Source organism: Thrips palmi, unplaced genomic scaffold (assembly GCF_012932325.1).
Source record: "Thrips palmi isolate BJ-2018 unplaced genomic scaffold, TpBJ-2018v1 HiC_scaffold_4, whole genome shotgun sequence".
Lineage (NCBI taxonomy): Eukaryota > Metazoa > Arthropoda > Insecta > Thysanoptera > Thripidae > Thrips > Thrips palmi.
In genome coordinates, this window is record NW_023144631.1 from 10,727,765 (window position 1) to 10,749,988 (window position 22,224).

The 22,224-nt window shown below is 41.8% G+C and overlaps 1 protein-coding gene across 2 annotated transcripts; it reads left to right on the top strand.

Moving 5' to 3' along the window:
• Positions 1–38: 38 nt before the first annotated feature.
• LOC117649343 (E3 ubiquitin-protein ligase UBR4) lies at positions 39–22,055 on the top strand. Of its 2 annotated transcripts, XM_034392001.1 has the most exons (52): positions 159–271; positions 916–1,013; positions 1,094–1,360; positions 1,447–1,646; positions 1,742–3,143; positions 3,260–3,495; positions 3,576–3,941; positions 4,025–4,243; positions 4,319–4,488; positions 4,564–4,705; positions 4,784–4,925; positions 5,007–5,136; positions 5,213–5,507; positions 5,597–6,012; positions 6,089–6,309; positions 6,398–6,822; positions 6,911–7,066; positions 7,150–7,383; positions 7,470–7,688; positions 7,789–8,020; positions 8,098–8,642; positions 8,728–8,973; positions 9,075–9,209; positions 9,291–9,600; positions 9,684–10,762; positions 10,848–11,400; positions 11,573–11,695; positions 12,150–12,358; positions 12,454–12,519; positions 12,614–12,781; positions 12,889–13,050; positions 13,125–13,289; positions 13,371–13,551; positions 13,636–13,786; positions 13,872–14,103; positions 14,189–14,338; positions 14,432–14,707; positions 14,801–14,980; positions 15,059–15,307; positions 15,402–15,599; positions 15,695–15,869; positions 15,960–16,194; positions 16,293–16,512; positions 16,607–16,783; positions 16,864–17,157; positions 17,235–17,446; positions 17,534–17,669; positions 17,790–20,524; positions 20,613–20,771; positions 20,850–21,189; positions 21,282–21,447; positions 21,568–22,055. In XM_034392001.1, the coding sequence occupies exons 1-52, from the start codon at positions 159–161 to the stop codon at positions 21,630–21,632; spliced, it is 15,975 nt and encodes a 5,324-aa protein (XP_034247892.1). In that variant the 3' UTR covers positions 21,633–22,055. The 2 variants fall into 2 exon arrangements, with proteins under 2 accessions (XP_034247893.1, XP_034247892.1); XM_034392002.1 differs by lacking the exon at positions 11,573–11,695 and having other exon boundaries at positions 39–271.
• The last annotated feature ends 169 nt before the right edge of the window (positions 22,056–22,224 follow it).

The following is a 22,224-nucleotide window of genomic DNA, read 5'->3' on the forward strand; positions in this document are numbered from 1 at the left end:
TGTTCAGCCTTTAAAGTCGAGCTATTTCCGGGTAAATCCCTGTCCGAATGCATGACGGCTAGCACAAACAAGGAGCAAAGAGGACAGTCGACGACAAATCTGATCTGTTTTCTGTTGTGTTATTTTGTACATTTATCGCAATAATTTAGGTGTAAAACATGGCAGCAAATAGTGGAGGAGTGGAGTGGGCCTCCGTCGTGAAACAAATTTTATCGTCGTTTTCCTTTACTAAGAGTGATGTCATCGAACTGTCTAAAGCGATAATAAAAAGGTTTGTGTTGGAATCTGTATGAACTGTCTTCAGACCTAGGTTTCAAGGCACGAAGGTCTCCAATTCAGCTCCTTGAAAGAATCGCATATGTAGAAACGCATATAGTTTCCCCTAAAACGCTATAGACATTTTGGGTTTAGTACTGGTGGCTGGCATCAGGCTCAAGTATTGTCACTCAGCCTAACCCTACGTTATTCCATTCCGCATAACTATCGTTACTGTCATTGTTACGTATTCCCCGTGTGTATAAATAGAGAACCGACCAGTAAAAGTTGCCCCCTGTTCGTGTTACACTTTGAGTGGCCCGAGACGAGTACCTGTTGGTGCTGCATGGATGCCCCTCATTTTCTTGAGAAGGTTATTTTTATCCAAAAATGTACTTCCACCAGTGTTGCACAATGGTTGAGAGGCTTTGGCCGGTGTCTCTGTTTATTTTCGACAAAACTACCTATTTTAAAGACCATATTTGTCCCTGTGACACATTTCAAACAGTAATTCTTAAGTATTAACTCAAAATTGACATTTTTTTTCTGCGAGTCAAATACTTTAGTCAAAATTCCCCATTCATTTGAAATAATTGTACTGTCTAGCATGAAATTATAATGATAATAACTTCTATTATAACTGGTATCTTTCTTTTGCAGTGAACATGAACTTATCAGTCATGATGAAGAACACGAGACTTTTTACACAGTATTTGCCGCACTTGCTGCTGATCACATTAGTGCCAATGTTCGCAATGGTATGTCTGTTTTTATAATGTATTTTTTTTACTGTAAGAGGAAGTTTTCAAATGTTATGTTTTTTATGCAATTATTTCAGTGTGGCGTAGCCAAATTGGTATTGTTACCCAAGCTGCTCGTATATTACTGCAGTACTTATTGGGGAGGCTTCAGGCACAAATGGCCTCAGGAGAAAAGAGTGGTGCGGAAAATGAAACTGTGCCAGCTCTTTCAGCAAAGCAGCTCCTCCTTCCAATCAAAGCTCTTTGCACTGGGTTCAGTACTCTAACAGTTGCAGATGAAGCTACATTATCATGCATGATGAAGATTGCAAAGTTGCCATCTCACATAGCCATCAGTTTATCAGGTTAGATAATATCCAGGTTTTCCAGTGTTTTTCAAAAATGAAAAGTTGCATTTACTAACAATTATTTGAAATATGTTAAAACCTAGGTGACAAGGAATCTTCTCCTAAAGAGGCCAAGAGATCACGGACTGATCTCTCAAGCACCATCCTAGAAAGACTGGCTATGCCAATGCATGATTTTGCTAAACCCAAACCGTCATCAATGACTACAGTGGCGGATAATTCCTCTAACAAAACTGCAGATTCTGTTCCCCCCAATCAAACAGATTCCCTCTATGATGTTGAGGTAAGTGGTCGCCACTTGCAATTACTTACCACTATTAAAAAAATTTTTAAAAGTATAATTAATCCTTTTCTTTTTTTACCTTTTTCTCATTTCAGTCTGTATTTGTAATGAAGAACATTGCTACACTCCAAACTCTGAAAGCTGGAGACCTTTTACTGGACATGTGTTTGTCTCTGCCCAATTTAAGCCGTTACATTCACAAATATAGAGAAGCTATCCAGAAGAAAACCTTAAGCCTTCCAGCCTCCCACTCGGAGGCTTCATTAATCAGATATAGCCTCCAGGCTCTTGTTACTGATCTCACCTTGGCCTGGAGCGCCCTCTCCCTTCCTGTCTTGGAACCTCTCTCGACAGAAAAGCTAGAGAAACTCAGCACACTGACCACATCATGCTTATACGCCGCAATGTGTGTTGCAACTGCCAGTTGTGTGCTGGGAATCACTTCTTCAGGACAGCAGAAATGTACTGGTGGAAACAGTGCCACTTCTAAAGCTGAGGATGATGGATTGGCCGATTCACTGTCAATTACAGTGGTAGAAAAAGCGTTGGATATGTTCAATTTAGCATCAATTGCTATCAAAAATTCGACCAAGGCGGGGGGCCATGTTCACCAAAATCATCTTTTACTTGGTGTGTGGATTTTGGTAACAGGCTTGCAGACTCAGCTCTCCACATCTAGCTCACTTGTACCTGAAAAGAGTGGCAGCACTAAGGATGAAAAGGGAAAGTCTCCAAGCAAGGCTCGAGAAGGATCTAGCCGAATCAATCTGATGAAAGTTCAGCAGGGCTTTGGTGTACTCTCTGTGGCACTGGCTTCCAGAGCTTTTTCCATGATGTCAACACTGTTGGAGGACCTGCAAATTGAAGGTGCCTCAGCAAGTGAAGCTAGTCTCGAGAAACTGAATGTGGGACCTGCAGGGCTGTCCATTCATGGTAACTACACAGCTTTAAACAGAGCTGCTCGGTTCTTGTCTGCTGCTCCTTTGAACCAACTTCTCTTCTGTATTGCTACCATAAGTTACCGCAAAGCCTGTTCCCTAAAGCGAGTTCAGAAGCACCCACCAGAAGGTGACAATTTCAGTACATCTGATTCTACCACCTATTATGAAGATGATCTTATTAGCTGTTCGGAAGAAAGTTCAGGAGATGATGATGATGATGACAGTGAGCCTATTCTTGGACTATGGTTTGAAGAAACAATTTCAGTACCAGATTCTGATAAGAATGGTGCAAGCAACCCAAATGCCAATGAAAGCCAAGATAATAAGGCTGGTCGAGGGGATGAAGGCCCAAGCACTGTGGTTCCCGAAAAGGGTGAACCTAATGGCTACATTTTATTAGCAACTCAGATCTTCCAGTTCATGAACACCCATTTTCTTAGTAGTGAGTCACCTCACATTTGGTCTTATGTTCAGTCTGGTCTTACGGAGCAACAAATGGTCATTCTTGCTGCTATAGTACGAGACTTGGACAGAGAAACAGCTCGCACAGAAACTGGTGAGTACACTTCTGTCGCCTGATTCTACTTTGTTTACCTTTGCATAGCTTTTCGTTATCTTTTTCAAACCATGTTTCAAATTTAAACCATCTAATTAAAATTGGTTTGTCCGTAGGAACAATTTCTGTCTACTTTGGTGCCACTCTAGGGCAGCTATACACAGACTTTTCACAGGCATTAGCTCGGTACAGCCACAATCTCTTGGCTCGCAATGTTTTGAGTCCTACGCTTCAAGCGACTTTACTCAGTCATCTCGGTGTCAGTCCTTGGGCTGCTCCAGCTGACAGTACAACTTCATGCACCTCGTGGCCTCTGCAAGTTTATCCAAGGACTTTAGCAATTCTTGCTCAGGTAACATATCCTTTCAATTTTTCTAACAGAGCTTGGGATTCATTTCAAAACCATTTGATGCTGACTTTTTTGCTGTTTAGGTTCTCTTGCTCAAAACTCAACAAGAGAAAGAAGCTGCTTGTGTCAACATCTGGCATAGACTCATCAACACTCTGGTGGACAATGTCTGTAACCCACCTCAGACTTTTGATGTTGAGAATGAAGATTTGAATGTGGAGCATGCTCAGCTTTTGCTCTTCCTCTTTCACTCCCTGAACCTGATGCAGAAGAAATCAGTTCTTCTAATTACAGCTAGTGGGGTCATTCGGTGCGCTGATGTGCTCTCTAATGTGGATGCAAGTATACCTCCCAGAGACACCCAGCTGTTGCATCTTGCAAGACTGCTTCTTTTGTTGGAATATCTAGTGAAGCACTTGTATGATGCTCCACCATATCTACTAGAACAGGTAATAAAAATTACAATAATAGTAAGTATCCTACTCTGACCATCTGGTTTACTGAAACTAGCATTTTCATTTATTCATTTTAGGTGCAATGGAATCTTTTCTCTGCAACTTCATTGGATGCAGACAACATTGAAAACAAGGATGGCTCCCGACTGGCATCTAGGATATATGTGGCCTGGAGCGATATAGAGAATAATTACAGAAAGTACGGCCCACAGGATGAATTTTCAATGCGACCACGGTTCTATGGTCTTGCTACAGCTGAGCTTAATAATCAAGATCAGCCTAAATTAGATGGTTTGGTAAGTAGAAGCAAGTTGTTGTTTTTAATTTTGTGTAACCAATTGAGAATTAGAACTTTATTTCTATTGTCTTAGGCTTGCAACTTTATTTTGGGGACTCCTGATAAGTTGAAATATCCCCAACTAGTGGATGCACTTCTAAAACTACTGGGTGTGGTAGATTTTAGTGTACCGGTGGCAGGTGCCAACCCTCCGAATTTCACAGCCTTATGTGCAATGCAATACTGTTTCTCGCTCAGCTGGAGGTATGTCTTGTGCTATTCTGAGGTGACATTTATTGCAGCAATCTCTCATTAACAGATCTCATTCATCTTGTTTAGGCTCTTACTGCTGCTTCCTCCATCAACCCCATTCATGGACCGCCTTGCTCTGTCCAATGCCTTGCCTTCAAATTCTATTTTGATGTATTCTCTAGTTTGGGGACCTCGCTCCACATACAAGACCTTTGCTGGCTGGATGAAGGTAATTCTATTCAGCCTGTATTTCTATCACATTTCTCTTTTATTGAACTGATCATTTTTTGGTTTTCTATATCCTTAGGACTGCCTTGTTAAACAAGGGATATTCACACAGTATGCTGAGAATCTCCTGAAGACTGTTTCAAAAGTTATAAATAATCCCAAATATGATTTGTCATTGACCAAGGCATGTATAATGGAGCTCCTTCCACAAGTGCCACAAGGTAGGCATCAAATAACTTTTAATCATGATAATGTTGCAAAGAGAAAGAGAATTAACGCAGCACTGTTTTATTTAATTTCAGGAGGAATAATTCCTCAAGAGCTTCTGCCTCGCTTATTTGATTTGTGTCTGCTTGACACAGTCATGGCTAGGGTTCAAGTTCAACTTGATGACAGCCTCATCAAGCCTCCACCAGATGCAGAATCGTCCAAGTAAGTTACAAACTGGTTAATGAAATTTTTATTGGTCTGATATTCCTTAGTTATACTTGTTATTTTATAACTCTAGGGGTAGTGCTTCCGAGACTCCAATACCAACCAGTGAGCTCATCACAGAGCTGCTGCCATTTGTCCTAGATTTGACTGAGTCAGTCTTGGCTGCGATTCGGTCCACTCTGGTCTTCCAGATGAATGATGCAGTGGATCCTTCAGACTCTGTTGATTTCCGACAAGTTCTATCTGTAGCCTCATCTCGCTCCCCCAAGACGAGTATTCTCGGTGCAGCTCTTACTGTTCATCTCCCAGCAGGAGTGCGAAGTACATTGGAAAGATGGAATGCCTTGTCGTGTTTTGAATTCCCATGGGTGTGTTGAGATTTAGTTTTAATAACTTAATATTCTTTATGACTTAGCAAGTATTTATTTTATGCATACTCTTTATTTCTATTTTGCAGAATACTTATGCAAATGACGTCATTCCTGCGGAAAGTTACTGTTTGAGCGTCATCAATTCACATGTATCTTCATTGTCTTCACATCCAATGTTCAGCACTAATATATCACTGAAGCATCTCCTACATTCTCTAGTTGGTTTTATTGGCTCACATGCGGAGCTTATTGCCAAGTTCACTGGGCCTCAGGCTGAGGTGAAAACTAGAGTTGTCAACATTCTTGTGCCCTTGACGATTGATGCATGCACTGAGTATCTTCATGACTCAGCTGTTAGAGCACTAGAAAAGATCTTGGGTGATGCTGACTCTGAAGAACATCTGAAAACTGTATACGCGGTTGTGTTGGGACATGTCTTTACTCTAATCAACAACTACACACTCAACAATTATTTTGACCCCAAAAATCCCAACAGACCATGGTATATGAACTTCTGCATTTAACTTAAGGTGCTCATTAGCTTTGAGCTTGTGTAACCTGTTGTCTCTGCTTTCCAGTGCACCTGTTGACTGTGGCATTCTTCAAGATTGCTTGGCCTTCTTGGAAGGTCTACTTGATAAACCAGCTGGCCCAGCTGCACTTGAGAAATTCTTTGATCCTGTATCGGGTGGTGGTGATTTGGTGAAGATCTTGCTATCTATTGCATCCCCTCAAACTGCACACTCCCCACAGTACGGCACAAGAGTACTCAGATTTTTCAACAGAATCTTTGCAGCGGGTAATTACTTTAAAATAAAGTTTTAAAAAATATTAAAAATTTTGTTTTAGAAAATTTGATTTTAAGTTGTTGTTTTGTCACATTTCAGAGGAAAAGAGTCCAGGGGATTCCAGCTTGGACCACCTGTGCCATACAATTTCTCGCCTTGCTACTGTGGATGCAGCTGTACTTGAGACATGGATTCGCCATGTTGTTTTAGGAGGTGTTTCTGTTACTAGTCCCACTCCGCAAGTCGTTCCTGCCCTATTGACCTGTACTACTTCTGTAGAAAATGATCAGAATGCTGCAAATGATACCATTGCTGAAACAATGGACGAGCAGCCGACACAACAAACCACCATGAATGTCAGTGTGCCAGCTGCTGCAACTGGTGCTGAAGAACACCAGGCCCTTGTGCAAGAAAACGGTCTGCTTCTGCAAAGCTTGACATCATACATGGTGAAAGAGAGGGGAGCTTCATGTGAAGAAGCTGCAGTTGCTCTTTTGAGAGCTATAATTCCATTTGGAGCTCAGGTATGACTGAACTTTTAGTTGACATAAATTTGTTTTGTTTGACTTCCATTTTGTCTGTCGTCTAAAATAACTTTTTTAAAATTATTAGGTTCTTTATCCTCCACTGGAGGGAACTGGGTTCAGTGAACTTATGGGTGTGATGGCAACCTTAGCGGATGCTGGTACTGGGCGTGGTCATGTTGAACTTCTCACTGCCTGTCCGGGCTGGATGAATATATGTAAAGAATACCTATCAAATCGTGAGGTATGGCCAAAGTCTATGTTAATACGATGTTTCACATTACCTATTTTATTTTCTCTGACTATTGTTGTTTCCTTCTGCCTTAGGCTTTGGAATCCCTAGAATCTCCAGATGGCCCTTCAAGCAAGCAACAAGTAATGTTGGATGCCTGCTGTTGTCTCCTGACTTACATAGCTGATGTATTCAGCTGTTTACCAAGTATGACCCAAAATGCTCGAGCAACGTCACCTCCATGGGAAGGTGAATCACCTCCTGATGTCGACGCAGATTGGGCTGACGATATCGCTCATGACGATGAAGATAGTAGTGCTGAAGATTCTGTAGGTGTTAATATGCCATGTTCTGTTCAAGCTTTACACTTCATGAAACATAGCAGACATATACTAAGAGTTGATTTGGTTCATAGGATGAAGACAGTCTATGTAGCAAGCTGTGCACATACACTATTACTCAGAAAGAGTTCATGAATCAACATTGGTATCACTGCCACACATGTAAGATGGTTGATGGTGTTGGTGTCTGCACTGTGTGTGCTCGAGTATGTCATCGCGGCCATGACATTACATATGCAAAATATGGGAACTTTTTCTGTGACTGTGGTGCCAAAGAGGATGGCAGCTGCCAGGTCTGTATTATTTTATTTCTCTCTCTTCCCTAAAAAATTACCAAGTTCTTTTTATTGTTGTTCAAAATCTTATCATTTTTTCTTGTCGTTCCATCTTCAGGCTTTGGTGAAGCGTAGCCCTCAGTCTTCCAATGAGCATCAAGCAAACCAGATCAATAGTGGCATTGAGCGAGCTGCAAGTAATTCTGGGCCGGGAACTTCTGGAACTTCAGGTGCTGAACAAATGCTCCCAAGTTCATTGCGTCGGCGCGCTTCCTCTCCTGTGAACCTAGATAGGAGTTTACATGTTGTGAAAGAAAAAGTTCGACTTGCGGTGCTTCATGAGCAATTAGGTTAGTTGGGTGTTGAGTCTTTTTTGCTAAATTGACAAATATAACTCCTCATACTGATAGTTTATGTATTGTTGCAGAACACCTTCGAGAGCCCCTAATGCAGATTGTATCTGAAAATCCAATGGCTACAACAATGCTTGAATTGTTGAACAATCTTCTCCCTGCAGTTGATGCTTCATGCCAGCTTGTTGCCCCTGTTGGCTGTCATCAACGTTGTCAGATAGCACTGAAGGCTTTACACAGGCTCCCCAAAAATTATGAATACAATGATCAAATTATGGTTCCTACTTTAGGTTCTCAAGAAGGTGCTTTTGAGAATGTTCGAATGAGCTACTCAGGAGACCAGGGTCAAACCATAAGGCAGTTACTCTCAGCCCACATGGTTCGCCGCGTGGCTATGTGTTGTCTGTCATCTACCCATGGCAAGCGCCAGCACCTTGCTGTTTCTCATGAAAAGGGGAAAATTACTGTTTTACAACTCAGTGCCTTGCTGAAACAGGCTGATGCTTCTAAGCGCAAATTAACACTGACAAGGCTAGCATCAGCTCCAATTCCGTTTACTGTGCTGTCTGTTACGGGAAATCAATGGAATGAAGATTTCCTGGCTGTATGCGGACTGAAGGTAGTGTTGCACTAGATCATCTGGAATGATATGTCAATATTTTTTGATGCTTAGTTTTTTTAAATAAAAACATTTGTGTTTACAGGACTGTCATGTTTTGACATTTAGTAGTGGTGGATCTGTAGCAGAGCATCTTGTTCTACATCCACAGCTTGAGACAGGAAATTTCATAATTCGAGCCATTTGGCTTCCTGGTTCTCAGACTCAGCTGGCTCTTATTACAGCCGATTTTGTAAAGATATATGACCTGAGCAAAGATGCTTTGAGCCCTCTTTACTACTTCCTAGTCCCTACAGGCAAAATTCGGGATTGCACTTTTGTGTGCACAGAGGTATGGGTATAGTAATAACTTTGTGTTGGTGCATTGTACTGTAATTGTTTGACTAGACTTGCTTCTGGAAACCTCCTTATTGACGTCGTGTTATTTTTCAGGACAATGTTATGCACATGATGCTGATGTCATCAGCAGGCGACATTTACAGTCAAGCCATGGATGAAGAAAGCCAGGCTAAACATGGACCATTCTATGTTACTAACACTCTGGAAGTGGTCCATTCTGATATAAGGGTAAGCCTTTTGGTTAAGTATTATAGAAACACTTTTGGATTCTCATTTCATTGATTACAATTTGAACATTTTTTGTTCCAGGAAAACAATGTGCAAGTGTGTGGAGGTGGTGTGTCCATCTACTATTCCCATGTGTTGCAACTACTTTTCTTCAGCTATGCTCAGGGCAAGAGCTTCATTGGCGCTCTGCAGCATTCCAAGGGAGAGTGGTCAATGCCCATGGTCTTCCCTATTGTTTTGAATAGCAGTGGTGGTGCCAAATCCAGTGCTAGCACCAGTGGGAATGCAGCCAGTGGAACCAATGGAGCAAGCAAACCTGCATCACAGCCACTGTGCCAATGGAGTGAGGTCCCTAATCATCCAGGCCTTGTTTGCAGTTTACTCCAAAGCAGTAAGTTTGAATTTTGTCATTCAGTTCATTTTTCTTTTGCTTGTGTGACATTTGAATGTGTGCATTCACACCTATCCTTTCAGGTAATAATCCTGTAATCCTCATGATCAGACCAGACACCATTTTGATTCAAGAAATAAAGGTTGTTCCTGCTAAAGCAAAGATCATGGATATGGTTGCGTTACGGCATCCTTCATCTCATTCTGATCACCGAACAACCTTGATCTTGCTTTGTGAGGATGGAAGTCTGCGTATCTACATGGCTTCAATGGAATACACAGGCTTCTGGCTCTCTTCTAGTGTTCAAGCAACCAGTCCAATTGCAAACTTAAAATCAACCCGGAGGAAGAAATCAGTTAAAACTGTCAAATTGTCAGGGCAGGTTTCCTTCCCTGTTGACTTCTTTGAACACTGTCAAGCTATGAATGATGTTGAGTTTGGAGGCAATGATCTTCTCCAAATCTACAACACTCAGCAGATTAAGCATAGACTTAATACAACTGGCATGTATGTTGTGTCTACCAAACCAACAGGTTTTACATTAGAGGTGACCAACTCTGATAATACCTTAGTCATGACTGGTTTGAGAGTTCTTCTTGGAAGCCAAGACCAAACTCGGGCTCCATCTTATGTAGAAATATTTGGTAGGAGTATTGAGACCATAATCACCCGCAACCGATGGTTTGATATTCCTTTCACCCGAGAAGAATCCTTACAAGCTGATAAAAAAATCACTGTGGTCTTTGGTCCATCAACTGACCCTGATGGTGTGACCATGGTTGACTCTGTAAAGGTTTATGGTAAAACTAAAGATGTGCTGGGCTGGCACGAAGAGCAGGAAGAGTCTGTCAATCCAGCTCCCTCTTCTGCACCTCCAGCTACTGGAACACCAACAGAAACTGACACCAGTGGAAATGCTCTTGCGCTCCCTCCTCTTACTTCACTGGACCGTATTGTTGCTGGGCTCTTGGAGGTACTTGATGGGTGCTTCACTCTGACCAATCACTTGAACTTGGACGAGACACGACTCAACCAACGGTCCAAGGCTCTTAACCTGGCAACAACATTGTTGACCATGCCAACTCCGGTTTGTGTTCAAATGTACACAAAATCTCTTCTTGTAGCTCTCCATGCAAATAGGACTGTTTACCACAGTTACAAGGTAGGCATCCTTTTTGAAATTGAATTAAGACAGAATTTATTATGCTAAATATCCTATTTTACAAATGCATACTTTTTTCATTCAGGATCATGCTCTTCTGACTTATGTGCAACAATCGCTTGCTCAGCTGCGTGCCATCCAAGATCCTTGCGATCTAGATGCAGAAGCATTTTACCGGCTTGTCCTCATAGCTCGAGGGGTAGCTGTGACAAGACCACACAACTTAGCAAAGTTTGCTGACACAAGAGTTCAATACGACAAGTGTTTGGTTGACGGTCTAGCTGAGACAGAAAAACCTAAACCTGATGACTCGAATCATCTTCTGACGCATATGATGTCAATACTGTGGGACCTTCATGGGGCCCACCCTTCAAACCTGGCTCTTGCACCAGTGTGTGTGCCCGGCTTGACCCACGTTGAAGCAACTGTTCATGCTATGGTTGAAATTATCCACGCGTTTACCATCTGTGATATGGAGGGCACCATGAGCTTGGCTGCCAACATGTACCGAGAAATGCTAATGCACGCAGACCCAGCAGTGAGCTTTAGTGCCAAACAAGCCCTTTGTCGTGTGTTGAGGCCGAGATCCCGTCGTCGTCGTGTCTTTATGTCTAGTCCTCCACATTGCAGCACACCAGGTAGGTTGTGTCTTTAAGTGCAAGTTTTGTTTACATACATATTAATATACTCATACATTGCATCTTGGAGAGGAGTTGGTGAACCAGACATTGATTCATACTTTTTGGGGTGGTGATAACTGTAAATTAAATGTGGTTTTACCCCTGATGAAACAAATTTGATGCTGTGTAGGGGGCACAACTGAGATGGAATCTGAGAAAGGGCCGGTGTCACAACCGTCTCAAGATTCTTCTGAAGCCGAGCCACACTTTGAGGTGGATCACGTAGAGCCTCTGATGTTGCTGCAAGCTGATGGTGAGATCAGTAGAAATTCAATGCTGGCACGCAGCACGCTGGGCAAAATGTCTTTTCCATTTTTCTTCTGATTTACTAACCTTGTACACTAACTAAAACACTTCAAGGTGGAATCATAGCATGTATTCCATTGGGGTTGTCACCCTGAAGTTGTGTGGAGGAGCTCTAATTCCTTGAATCAACAGAGGCTTAGTGCTTTCACATGAAAGGGAAGCTTGCAGCAGCTTATAAATGCATCTATTGTTCTGTGTTTCTTTTTGCGCCACCCTGCCTTGAAATCAACTAATTCTACTCACATTCTGTGACTTGCAAGATATGGACTGTGTTTGTCACGCTAGAAATTATGTACACTTTTCCAAAAAATGCTGCTTCTTGAATGCAATAATGAAGCTTCTAATACGATGCTTTGACCATCATTTTAATGTACACCATTCTAATAAATTTCTTTCTCCAGGAGCTCCTGCCCCTCCAGCTGTTGGAGCAGGCCCAGGCGCTGTCGCCGCCGCTGTTGGTTTGAACATGAACCAGGTAGAGGGCCTTTTGGTCGGTGCCTTGGGTGGTGCTTTGGGCAATGTACCTGCTGGATTTGCCCCTCTTCTGGACATTCCTCCAGATGCAGATGACGAGACTATGGTCGAATTAGCGATTGCTCTCAGCTTACAGGTAAAAACCATTTCATTTTCTTGTCTGGGTGTGTAAAGGAGTCACTTTTTCTTCTGGCCTGGCATAGAAATTAATTTTTTTTTTCATGAATGCAGGATCATGATGGTGCTGACCTCCAAAACCTGCAGCAAGGCCTTGCTAATCTGGGTGGAAACCTTCAGGTTAGTGTTTCACTCTATTTAAGTTACTTCTTTAACTCTATTAGACACACAACATCAATTTTTTCTCCTCTTTTTTTTTTTTTTTTTTGAACAGGGTCTTGCACAAGGTTTAGTACAGGTAGGGTTGGCAGCTCAGGTGGAGGCAGTCCAAGCAGAAGCAGGACACTATTCCGACACCACAGCTTCAGCTGGAGGCTCTGATGATGAAGGATCAACAGCTGCCACTGATGGGAGCACTCTCCGCACATCGCCTGCCGAGCAGGTATATTGGACGCAGTTTTGTGGCTACCTGTGTTAACAAATATTTATTCTGTATTAGGTCTTCATTGTTATGCCCATTTTATAACACATTATTTTTATCTTATTCAGGGAGGAAGTGCTGGCTCAGAAAGTGGGGGCAGTGGTGTTGACAGTATAACTGGTGAACACAATGTATCTGGGAGAAGTTCTGCTTATGGTGACAACATGCAGGAGCCTTTAGTCGGTGCAAGAAGTGAAACCAGCTCATTGGGTGTGCCAACTGGATTCCAGGTAAGGATCTTGCCCTGAAAACTCCATATATGCTCCATTGTGCACCTCTCATATTCTTAAATTTTCCTAATCAGGCCCATGAGACTGATGGTTTGTTAGAACCTGAACCTGACCAAGAACCAGAAACTGAAAATTCATCACGCCTGCATCAACTACGTCTTCAATTGTTAGAACGCCTCCTTGAATATGTTCCTCAGCTGAAGGAAGTTGGTGGTGTTCGATCCATACCTTTTATGCAGGTTTGTTCAGAGAAAATTGTGTATTCTTACCCTTGCACTTTTACATCTGTAAATGGATAAAAATAATTATGTGCTTTTCAGGTTCTTCTCATGCTTGCATCAGATCTCGATGGAGAGGAAGAGAAAGACCGTGCATGTCTTGAGAACATGCTGAACACAATTATTGGAGAGCTGAACATGCGAAAGCCTAGTAATAAGTATACATCTATTTACCAACGATCAAATGAAAGAGAAGTGCACTTGGTTATCATGCGTTTGCTTAGTAAGTTAAATTTTACATCTTTCCTAATGTATGAATCAATGTTACTTTCAATTATTTACATTTTTTGGTCCCTTGCCTTCTCAGGTGTATTGATGTGTCGGTCTAAATCAAATGCAAAGTCCAGCCATGATAGCTCTGCCTTTGCTGCACAGATGTGTGCTGTTATGCTCTTCCAGGCAGGTGTCATTGACTATTGCCTTAAGTTGCTGAAAGCCCTATTAGCGTACTGGAAAACGTAAGTAAAAGAGTTGTAATGTTGTTTTGTGCTATAGAATCTATTTCCTTACTCTAATAGAATGGACTTTGGATCCTGATTACAGCACCACTCTTGAAGAGTCAGCTAGTACCCCAGGATCTACACTGCTCAAACCTCACCTACCAGCTTCTCCTCCAGATATGTCTCCCTTCTTTTTACGGCAGTACGTCAAAGGACATGCCCATGACGTCTTTGAGTCCTACCCTCATTTGCTAACAGAAATGGCTCTAAGACTACCCTATCAAGTGCAGAAACACTTGGACAACACACCACCCATACTTGTTACCTTTGAACAGGTATGTAATTGCATTTTGCCTACCTTTTACATTTTGATAATAATTCATCTTGTGATTACAATTTACAAATAATTTGTTGTTACAGGCCTGGTTCTATTATTTATGTGAATACATGATGATCCAGGAAACTCCATTTGTCAGGCGTCAAGTTCGAAAGCTTCTCATGTTTATTTGTGGGAACAAAGACAGGTACAGACAACTACGAGATCTACATTCTTTGGCTTCACATGTCAAGGTCAGTAGTATTTATTAGACTGCTCTAGGTTGTTCATGCACAGCTCTTGTCCATCAACTAAGCTGTCCTTTTTTTTTTTTTTGGTACCCACAGACTGTTATGCAATGTGTCGGTGAAAACAACAGTCCAGACTCTCCAACACCCTCTCCTCAGAATTGGGTGCAGTTGCCTTATGATACCTTAGTGGGTCTTGTCGAACAACTCAAAGCTTGTGTTGAGATTGCCACCAGCCGCACCCTTAATTGGCAACGGTACTGCATGGGTGACGATCACATTCTGCCTTTCCTCCTTCGAGCATCCTGTATGCTCGATGAAGCTGTCGCACCACCCATTCTTCAGCTTTTGGAATGTGCTGTGTGTTCTGCCAAGGTAGGTTCTGCTAAGTTCCTGACATCTTTCAAAAAATTTATCAATTACTTGGCTTTTTCTTCTCATGCATTCCTATTGGTTTTTTCTTTTCAGGAAATTAAGCAGGCTGCTGCAGCTGCAGCTGCTGCTCAGTCCACAAACCCACCTGCTCCAACAACTGTACCACCACCTCCAGTCCTGCGGAAGGACAGAGAAAAGTCTGATGACTCTGATCTTGAGCAACGCTTCGAAGATGCTCAGTGTGTGACGCTAATCAAGCAAATCAATTCTCAGGTATTTATAAATTATCATTTATATTTGATTGATCTTTATTTTGTACATGTTATCTAAGTTTTGTTACTACAAATGCAGGTTCCTCAAGAACAAATATCACAGTTTGTGAAAACGTTCCTTTTGGAAACAAATGCTACGTCGGTTCGCTGGCAAGCACATGCTCTTATTCTAGCTATTTACAAAAATTCTCCTGCTGCTGAGCAAGAAAAGCTTCTTGACCTGATGTGGCAGCTGTGGCCTCAACTACCTATTTTTGGACGGAAAGCAGCTCAATTTGTTGACTTGTTGGGATACTTCTCTTTGTGGACTCCCCTTTCTACCAACAAGGTACAGACAGGAAAAAGAGATTATTTCATTGTTCTAGCTCTACCCCTAAAAGATGACTTTACTAATTTATTTATTTTTTGTCGTTTGTTTTCAGAGAACTGAATATATTTGTGCTGCAGTAGGAGTTTTACGTGCACAGAACCAACTTCTGGCTCATCATCCAAATGCCAGCTTGTATAGTCATTTAGCTCAATATGTTGAACTAGATGGTTATTACTTAGAAAGTGAACCCTGTCTTGTTTGTAATAACCCTGAGTTACCAATGACCAGCATTAAGTTGTCTGGAATTAAGGTAAAGTAGTATCACACTGTGAAATTTAATACCCCTGTTAAATTTGCATGTAACCCATTTTTGCACATGTTTCTTACTATTTTTGTTTCTCTTAGATTGATTCAAAATTCACAACGACCACTCAAATTGTCAAGCTTGTCGGCAGCCACACTATCAGCCGTATCACTCTCAGAATTGGTGATCTGAAGCGTACCAAAATGGTACGAACCATCAATATTTACTACAATAACCGTACTGTTCAGGCTGTTGTTGAGCTTAAAAACAAGCCAGGTATGTAAAACTCTCACTTTTAACTTAACACCAGTCATCTGACTTCACACTTTATTTACTATTATTTAAAATAAAATTCTTGTTGCTCAGCTATGTGGCACAAAGCTAAGAGGGTCAACCTTGTTTCTGCTCAAACGGAAGTGAAAATTGAGTTCCCCCTTCCTATTGTTGCCTGTAACCTGATGATTGAATATGGGGACTTCTATGAAAACATACAAGCATCCTCAGAAACATTGCAGTGCCCACGATGCTCAGCATCTGTTCCAGCCAATCCTGGAGTGTGTGCAAACTGTGGGGAAAATGTTTTCCAGTGTCACAAATGCAGGTTAGTCAATCATTCACCATCTTTTTTTCTCTACTTTCACCTAATGCAAGTTTCAAGGTATCTTCAATTTTTCTGGAATGATAATGGTTATTTTTCAGAGCTATAAATTATGATGAGAAGGATCCCTTCTTGTGCCATGCCTGTGGCTTTTGCAAGTACGCTAAGTTTGATTACACTCTAACAGCAAGAGCTTGCTATGCTGTGGACCCAATTGAAAGTGATGATGATAGAACAAAGACTGTTGCTACAATCAATTCTCATTTAGAAAAAGCTGACAGAGTTTATAAACAACTCATTAGTAATAAGCCAACACTAGAGGTAAATTCCTTAGATAATCTCAATGTTTGCTGCAAAAAGAATTTGGCCTTAAAAAATTAATTTTATAAAACATTTGTTTTGTTTTTTTTATTAGATGTTCCTCCTCAAAATAAGTGAGCATCGGCAAGACCGATCCTCTGAGGAATCAGCAACTACCACAACTAGCAGTTCAGGAGTTGGCACTCAAGTAAACAGAGCCATTCAATTACTAGCCCAACGTTATTGCGGAGAGTGCCGTACTTCATTTGAAGAACTGAGCAAAATAATACAGGTGATTGTCGGCCGAGAGGTTCACATTGGCTTTTCTGTTAGTCTTTTTTATTTTATTAACATGTTTGTATTTTTTTTCAGCGTGTACTTGCCTGTAGGAGAGAGTTGGTTGCCTATGATCGTAATCAACGAGAGCAGATTCCTTCTGCACCGGAAAGATCCAGCAGCAGTCTGACTAGCACAGCAAACGTCAATGATTCTTTCCCAGCGGGCCACAACCCTGGACGTTGTTTTGGATGTGCATCTGCTGCTACGGAGCATTGTTTGACTCTACTTCGTGCATTAGCTTGCAGCAATGCTTCTAGACAAGTACTTTGTGCCCAAGGCTTAGTGGCACAATTAGCTGACAACAATCTCCGCAGAGGCACTGTGCAGGTACTATTCCATTCACTATGCTTTGCTTGCTCTTTCTGTTTAGTGCTGAGTAGCTTACCTTGTAATCTTGTTTTCAGGTGCAAGAAGAAGTACGCCAACTATTATGTTTGTTAACGAGAGATAACCCCAAGGCTACAGATGAACTTTGTACTCTCTTAATGGATCGAATTGCACTTACTCTGCGAGGACATCTCACCAGTGCAGATTTATCAGCTTCTGTGCGTCATGAAATGGCTCTGTTGTCTGCTCTGGTGCACAAGGAGGACTCATGCTGGGAGCAAAAGTTGAGGTTTGTCTCTTTGATGGGTAGAGTTGATGTTTCCAATGCACTCTATAATTCTCAATTTTTATTGCCTTTCTTCTTTTTGTTTTTCAGATGTGTCATGCAATTATTCTTGATGGCATGTAAAGACTCTAACTCACCTGTGGTCTTAGAATCAATCACTCTGCCGTGCCTTAAAATCCTCTCTGCTTTCATTAAACCCGGCCAACCGAGTTCCAAGAAGAACAAAGTAAGCCAACTCTCCACTTATTTACTGTCTTATTTTAATGTGATTGTTTGTTTTGACCTGTCTAAAACAAATTAGAGAAGCCATTTTTAGTTTAATGTCTCTATTTATTTATTTTTCTAGGAAAAAATGATTGGTGATTTAGCAACAATTTCTCCTGTTGAGGGAGTTGTTGTCAATGTCCGTAAATGGCTTAGTGGTGATCCAAAGCACACATATTCTGCCTGGCATCAACACATGCCCAGGCGCAACAGTGACACGCCCTCACCAAGCACCACAAGCCCTACTCCATCCAAAGCAGAATCAAGAGCTCGCTACCTTATGGAGAAATATGGTCAAAGATGGAGGCAACGAACATTATGCCATGCCATGCCTTTGAAGTTAACTGATACAGCATGGCTGAAACAGGTTCTTTTCAACCCCAGCTCTCGTCTTGCTAGGATTGTCGCATGCAGCATGCTTGAAGGCCTGTGCCGAGTTCCCGCTTGGAAGAAAGACATTCTGGATCTTCTTACTGGCTTCCTTGGTGAACTTAGTTCAGCTGGAGAAAGTGCCTCTGATTTCCTTGCTTTGTATCAAAGTCTGCTCTACCAAGCTCCATGGAGACAGTACTTGGCTGTTAAAGGAGTACTTTTACATTTAGCTGATTTGCTTACAAAGGAAATTGAAATATTGCATTGTCTGGAAGACACTACTCTTACGTCTGACCTTGCTCAGGGCTATGCACTCAAGCGTTTAACTGAGCTGCTTGCATCCTTCCTTGTCGAGGAGAATATCAAGCAACAATTTAAGGGCCGTTTAGTTGGGGCTGTACTGAATGGATATCTTTCCCTGAGGCGGCTTGTAGTGCAACGTACAAGACTGATTGATGACACTCAAGAAAAACTTCTAGAACTGCTCGAAGAGATGACCACAGGCACAGAAGAAGAAACTAAAGCCTTTATGAAAATCTGCATTGAAACAGTTCAGCGATGCAGTATTCAGGATGTCCGTACCCCTGTTTTTATATTTGAACGTCTGTGCTCTATCATTTTCCCCGAGGAAAATGATGTTGGGGAATTTTTCCTCTCTCTTGACAAAGATCCACAGCAAGAAGATTTCCTTCAAGGGCGGATGTTGGGCAATCCATACAGTAGTTCTGAAGTTGGACTGGGTCCATTGATGAGGGATGTGAAAAATAAAATTTGTCAAGACTGCGAGTTAGTGGCACTGCTGGAAGATGATAATGGAATGGAGCTGCTGGTTAACAATAAGATTATCAGCCTGGACCTCCCTGTTAGAGAAGTTTACAAGAAAGTATGGGTTGCTGAAGGAGGTGACGGTGATGTCATGAGAGTTGTGTACCGCATGCGAGGCCTGCTGGGCGATGCCACTGAAGAATTTGTTGAGACACTCCATGCCAAGAGTGAACAGGAAGTGAACAATGAAGAAGCATACAAAATGGCAAATGTCATGGCAGATTGTGGAGGATTGAAAATTATGCTAGACCGATTAGCAGCTATTAAAGATACTTCAAGGTCCCGCCCACTACTACAGGTGTTGCTGAAGCTTTTCAGATTGTGTGTGAAAGTGTGTCGGAACCAAGAGGTGTTAACACAGCCGGAACTGGGTGCCATGACAATTTTCCTGCAGACCCTGCAGCTCTGTCTCACAGCTGAAACGGCATCACTCACCCAACAGCTGCTCGACATCATGGAGACAGTGCTGTCCAAGTCAGCCTCACAGCCTCTGGCAACTTTTGTCAGGTTCTCTCATACCTTTGGAGGAACAGAGCACATAGAGTCTCTGCTCACTTGCACTACAGCTCCAGCTACGCGGAATAATTCATCTGTCATCCTTCATCTTGCGAGAGTTCTTGCTGCTATAACATATGGCAACGAAGAGAAAATGGCACTCCTGTGCAATCATTTCCAGTCTGCCCTTGATTTTAATCGATTTGATTATGAACACACCTCTGATGATGAACATAAATTAGAACTGTTCTGCATCTTGACTGCAGGTATTGAAAGGAATGCTATAGGAAATACTCTGAAAGATTACATAATTTCTCTTAATATTGTTAAGCATGCTCTTGAGTACATAACAAGCCATGCTCCTTGTGTTAAGCCGACTCTGTTACGAACTGATAGTGAAGAGTGGAAGGAATACATCTCAAAACCTGCTCTGAAGTATGTCCTACGTTTCCTAACTGGCCTAGCAGCTGATCATCCAGCTACACAGCTTGCAGTGGCAGCTGAATGCATCCCCATCATACATCGCCTTGAACAGGTGTCCTCTGATGAGCACGTTGGCTCCCTTGCAGAAAATCTACTTGAAGCATTGCGCACTCATACTGGTGTTGCAAACCGCATTGAAGAAGTCAGAGAGCAGACAAGAGCAGAAAAGAAGAGATTAGCTATGGCAATGAGAGAGAAGCAGCTAGGCGCTCTCGGGATGCACACAAATGAAAAAGGACAGGTGACAGCCAAGTGTAATATGATGCAGCAGTTGGAGGACCTTGGTGAAGAGACTGGCCTTGTTTGTGTCATCTGCCGAGAAGGTTACAAGTTCCAACCTAACAAAGTCTTAGGAATATACACATTCACAAAGAGGTGTAACATAGAGGAATTTGAGAGCAAAGCACGCAAGACTGTTGGTTATAGCACCGTCACCCACTTCAATGTGGTGCATGTTGATTGTCATATGAGCGCTGTGCGGCTGGCTCGCGGCCGTGACGAGTGGGAGTCCGCTGCTCTGCAAAACGCCAACACCAAGTGCAATGGCCTTCTGCCTCTTTGGGGACCCCAAGTTCCAGAATCTGCATTTGCCAGCTGTCTTGCAAGGCACAACACCTATCTCCAGGAATGCACTGGACACAGGTAATTAAAATCTGTTGTCCCTATTTTCTCCATTGTTACTAAAATTAAATAATCAGTACTAATTTTAAATGTGTTTTTTTTAACTTAGGGACATTGGATATGCATCTACTGTCCATGATCTCAAGCTGCTACTTCTAAGGTTTGCTCAGGAGAAGAGTTTCCATGATGACACTGGAGGTGGAGGACCCCAATCCAATATGCATATTATTCCTTACCTGATTCATATGGCCCTCTATGTGATAAACACGTAAGTACTTCCCCTCCAAAAAAAGTTCTTGCGGGATTCTTACAGACACAAAATAATGGCAATTTTATGTTATTGCAGGACTCGATGTGGTGCTCGAGAAGAGAAGACTTTGACTGCTTATGCAGATGCAGCTCCTAATGAGAGGTGGATTGAAGTGAGCTACGCCTCAGATGGACCAATGTATTGGATGGTGCTGTCTTTGCTTTTGCATTCACCCTTGCGTTGGCAGACTACAAGAATTTCACACTTGAAACGCGCCATAGCAACAGCTCAGATTCGCCACATATCCCCAACACTCCCTACATCTTCTGCTGGGACAAGCAAGTTGACTGATGCTTCCGTCAAAGACTATTCCGTCTATAAACCATATCTCATCTTCTTTGGTTTAGTTGATGGTATTTACTCCAACTACTTGAAGGTGAGTTAGCTTTTTGTATTTTATTATTTTGTTGCATTATCATTATTAATTTTTGAATTATGAATTGAACTGAATCGCTTCGTGCATTGCAGAAGGTTTCCATGACTTCATCCACGGAGGATCAATGGCCATCTGCTCTTGCAGACTACATCAGACATAATGATGAAGCTCTGATGAAAGCATCTGAGCGCCTCATGGCAATGTATCGCGAAGAACTGTTACCATGTGCCACTTTTGATGAGTTCTGTGATGTTGCTAGTAAGTATTTTTTGCTCTTAATAAGTGGACCAGTTCCCATTGCAAGTTATCAAAAGACAAAAACCTAATACACGGATAACATAATAATTCATCTGCCTTAAATATTTTAATCTGTTTCAGATCTGCTAGAAGATATCCCCAATCCAATGTTGTTCTTGGAAGAAGTGCTTGAGAGCCTCACCTGAGGTCACTTAAATTTTACAACTGGGAAACTAGTCTTATAAACATGTATGTAGTCTTGAACATGTGACTTAAATTATTGTTATGGTTAAATAAAAAGTGATACTTTAGATTTTGTGAAGTGTTTTCACATTTTGTGAACAAGAGACCTTTTTTTCAGTTTCTAACATCTCTATGTAATATTAAAATTTTAAGGAAATGTATTATTTTACTGTTATTTTTGTGATGTTATACATGATGTACAATGTTATTATTGCAAATGGGCAATTTATGCTCCCTTAAAACTTTAGAATTTTGTATAACTTGTCAGGTATATGTGGACTTCCTCTTATTTTGTGTTTTATTTTAACAGCTTGCAAAAATGCACTGTGATGCTTTTGTGTTAATGTGATTGAGTATTAAAATTGCTGTCATGCGTATGTAAATTACACTCTAGTCATCTTTTTCCATCCCTTAAAAAATGTAGTGGCTGGCTGGCGAGCAAAAGCATATCATTTGGCCTTGCATGTCCCATGCCGGGGAAACGGGTGGGGGAGGGGAGACGGAGTGGGGGACATGCCGACGGCGAGTGGAAAGTGGAGGGGGAAGGAGAGGCAG

Bases quoted from the DNA above. Each gene is read 5' to 3' on its own strand.
- LOC117649343 (XM_034392001.1), top strand. From the start codon at position 159: ATGGCAGCAAATAGTGGAGGAGTGGAGTGGGCCTCCGTCGTGAAACAA. The intron at 1,014-1,093 runs GTATGTCTGTTT...CAATTATTTCAG, and splicing joins TAGTGCCAATGTTCGCAATG to TGTGGCGTAGCCAAATTGGT. The intron at 14,708-14,800 runs GTAGGTTCTGCT...TTTTCTTTTCAG, and splicing joins GTGCTGTGTGTTCTGCCAAG to GAAATTAAGCAGGCTGCTGC.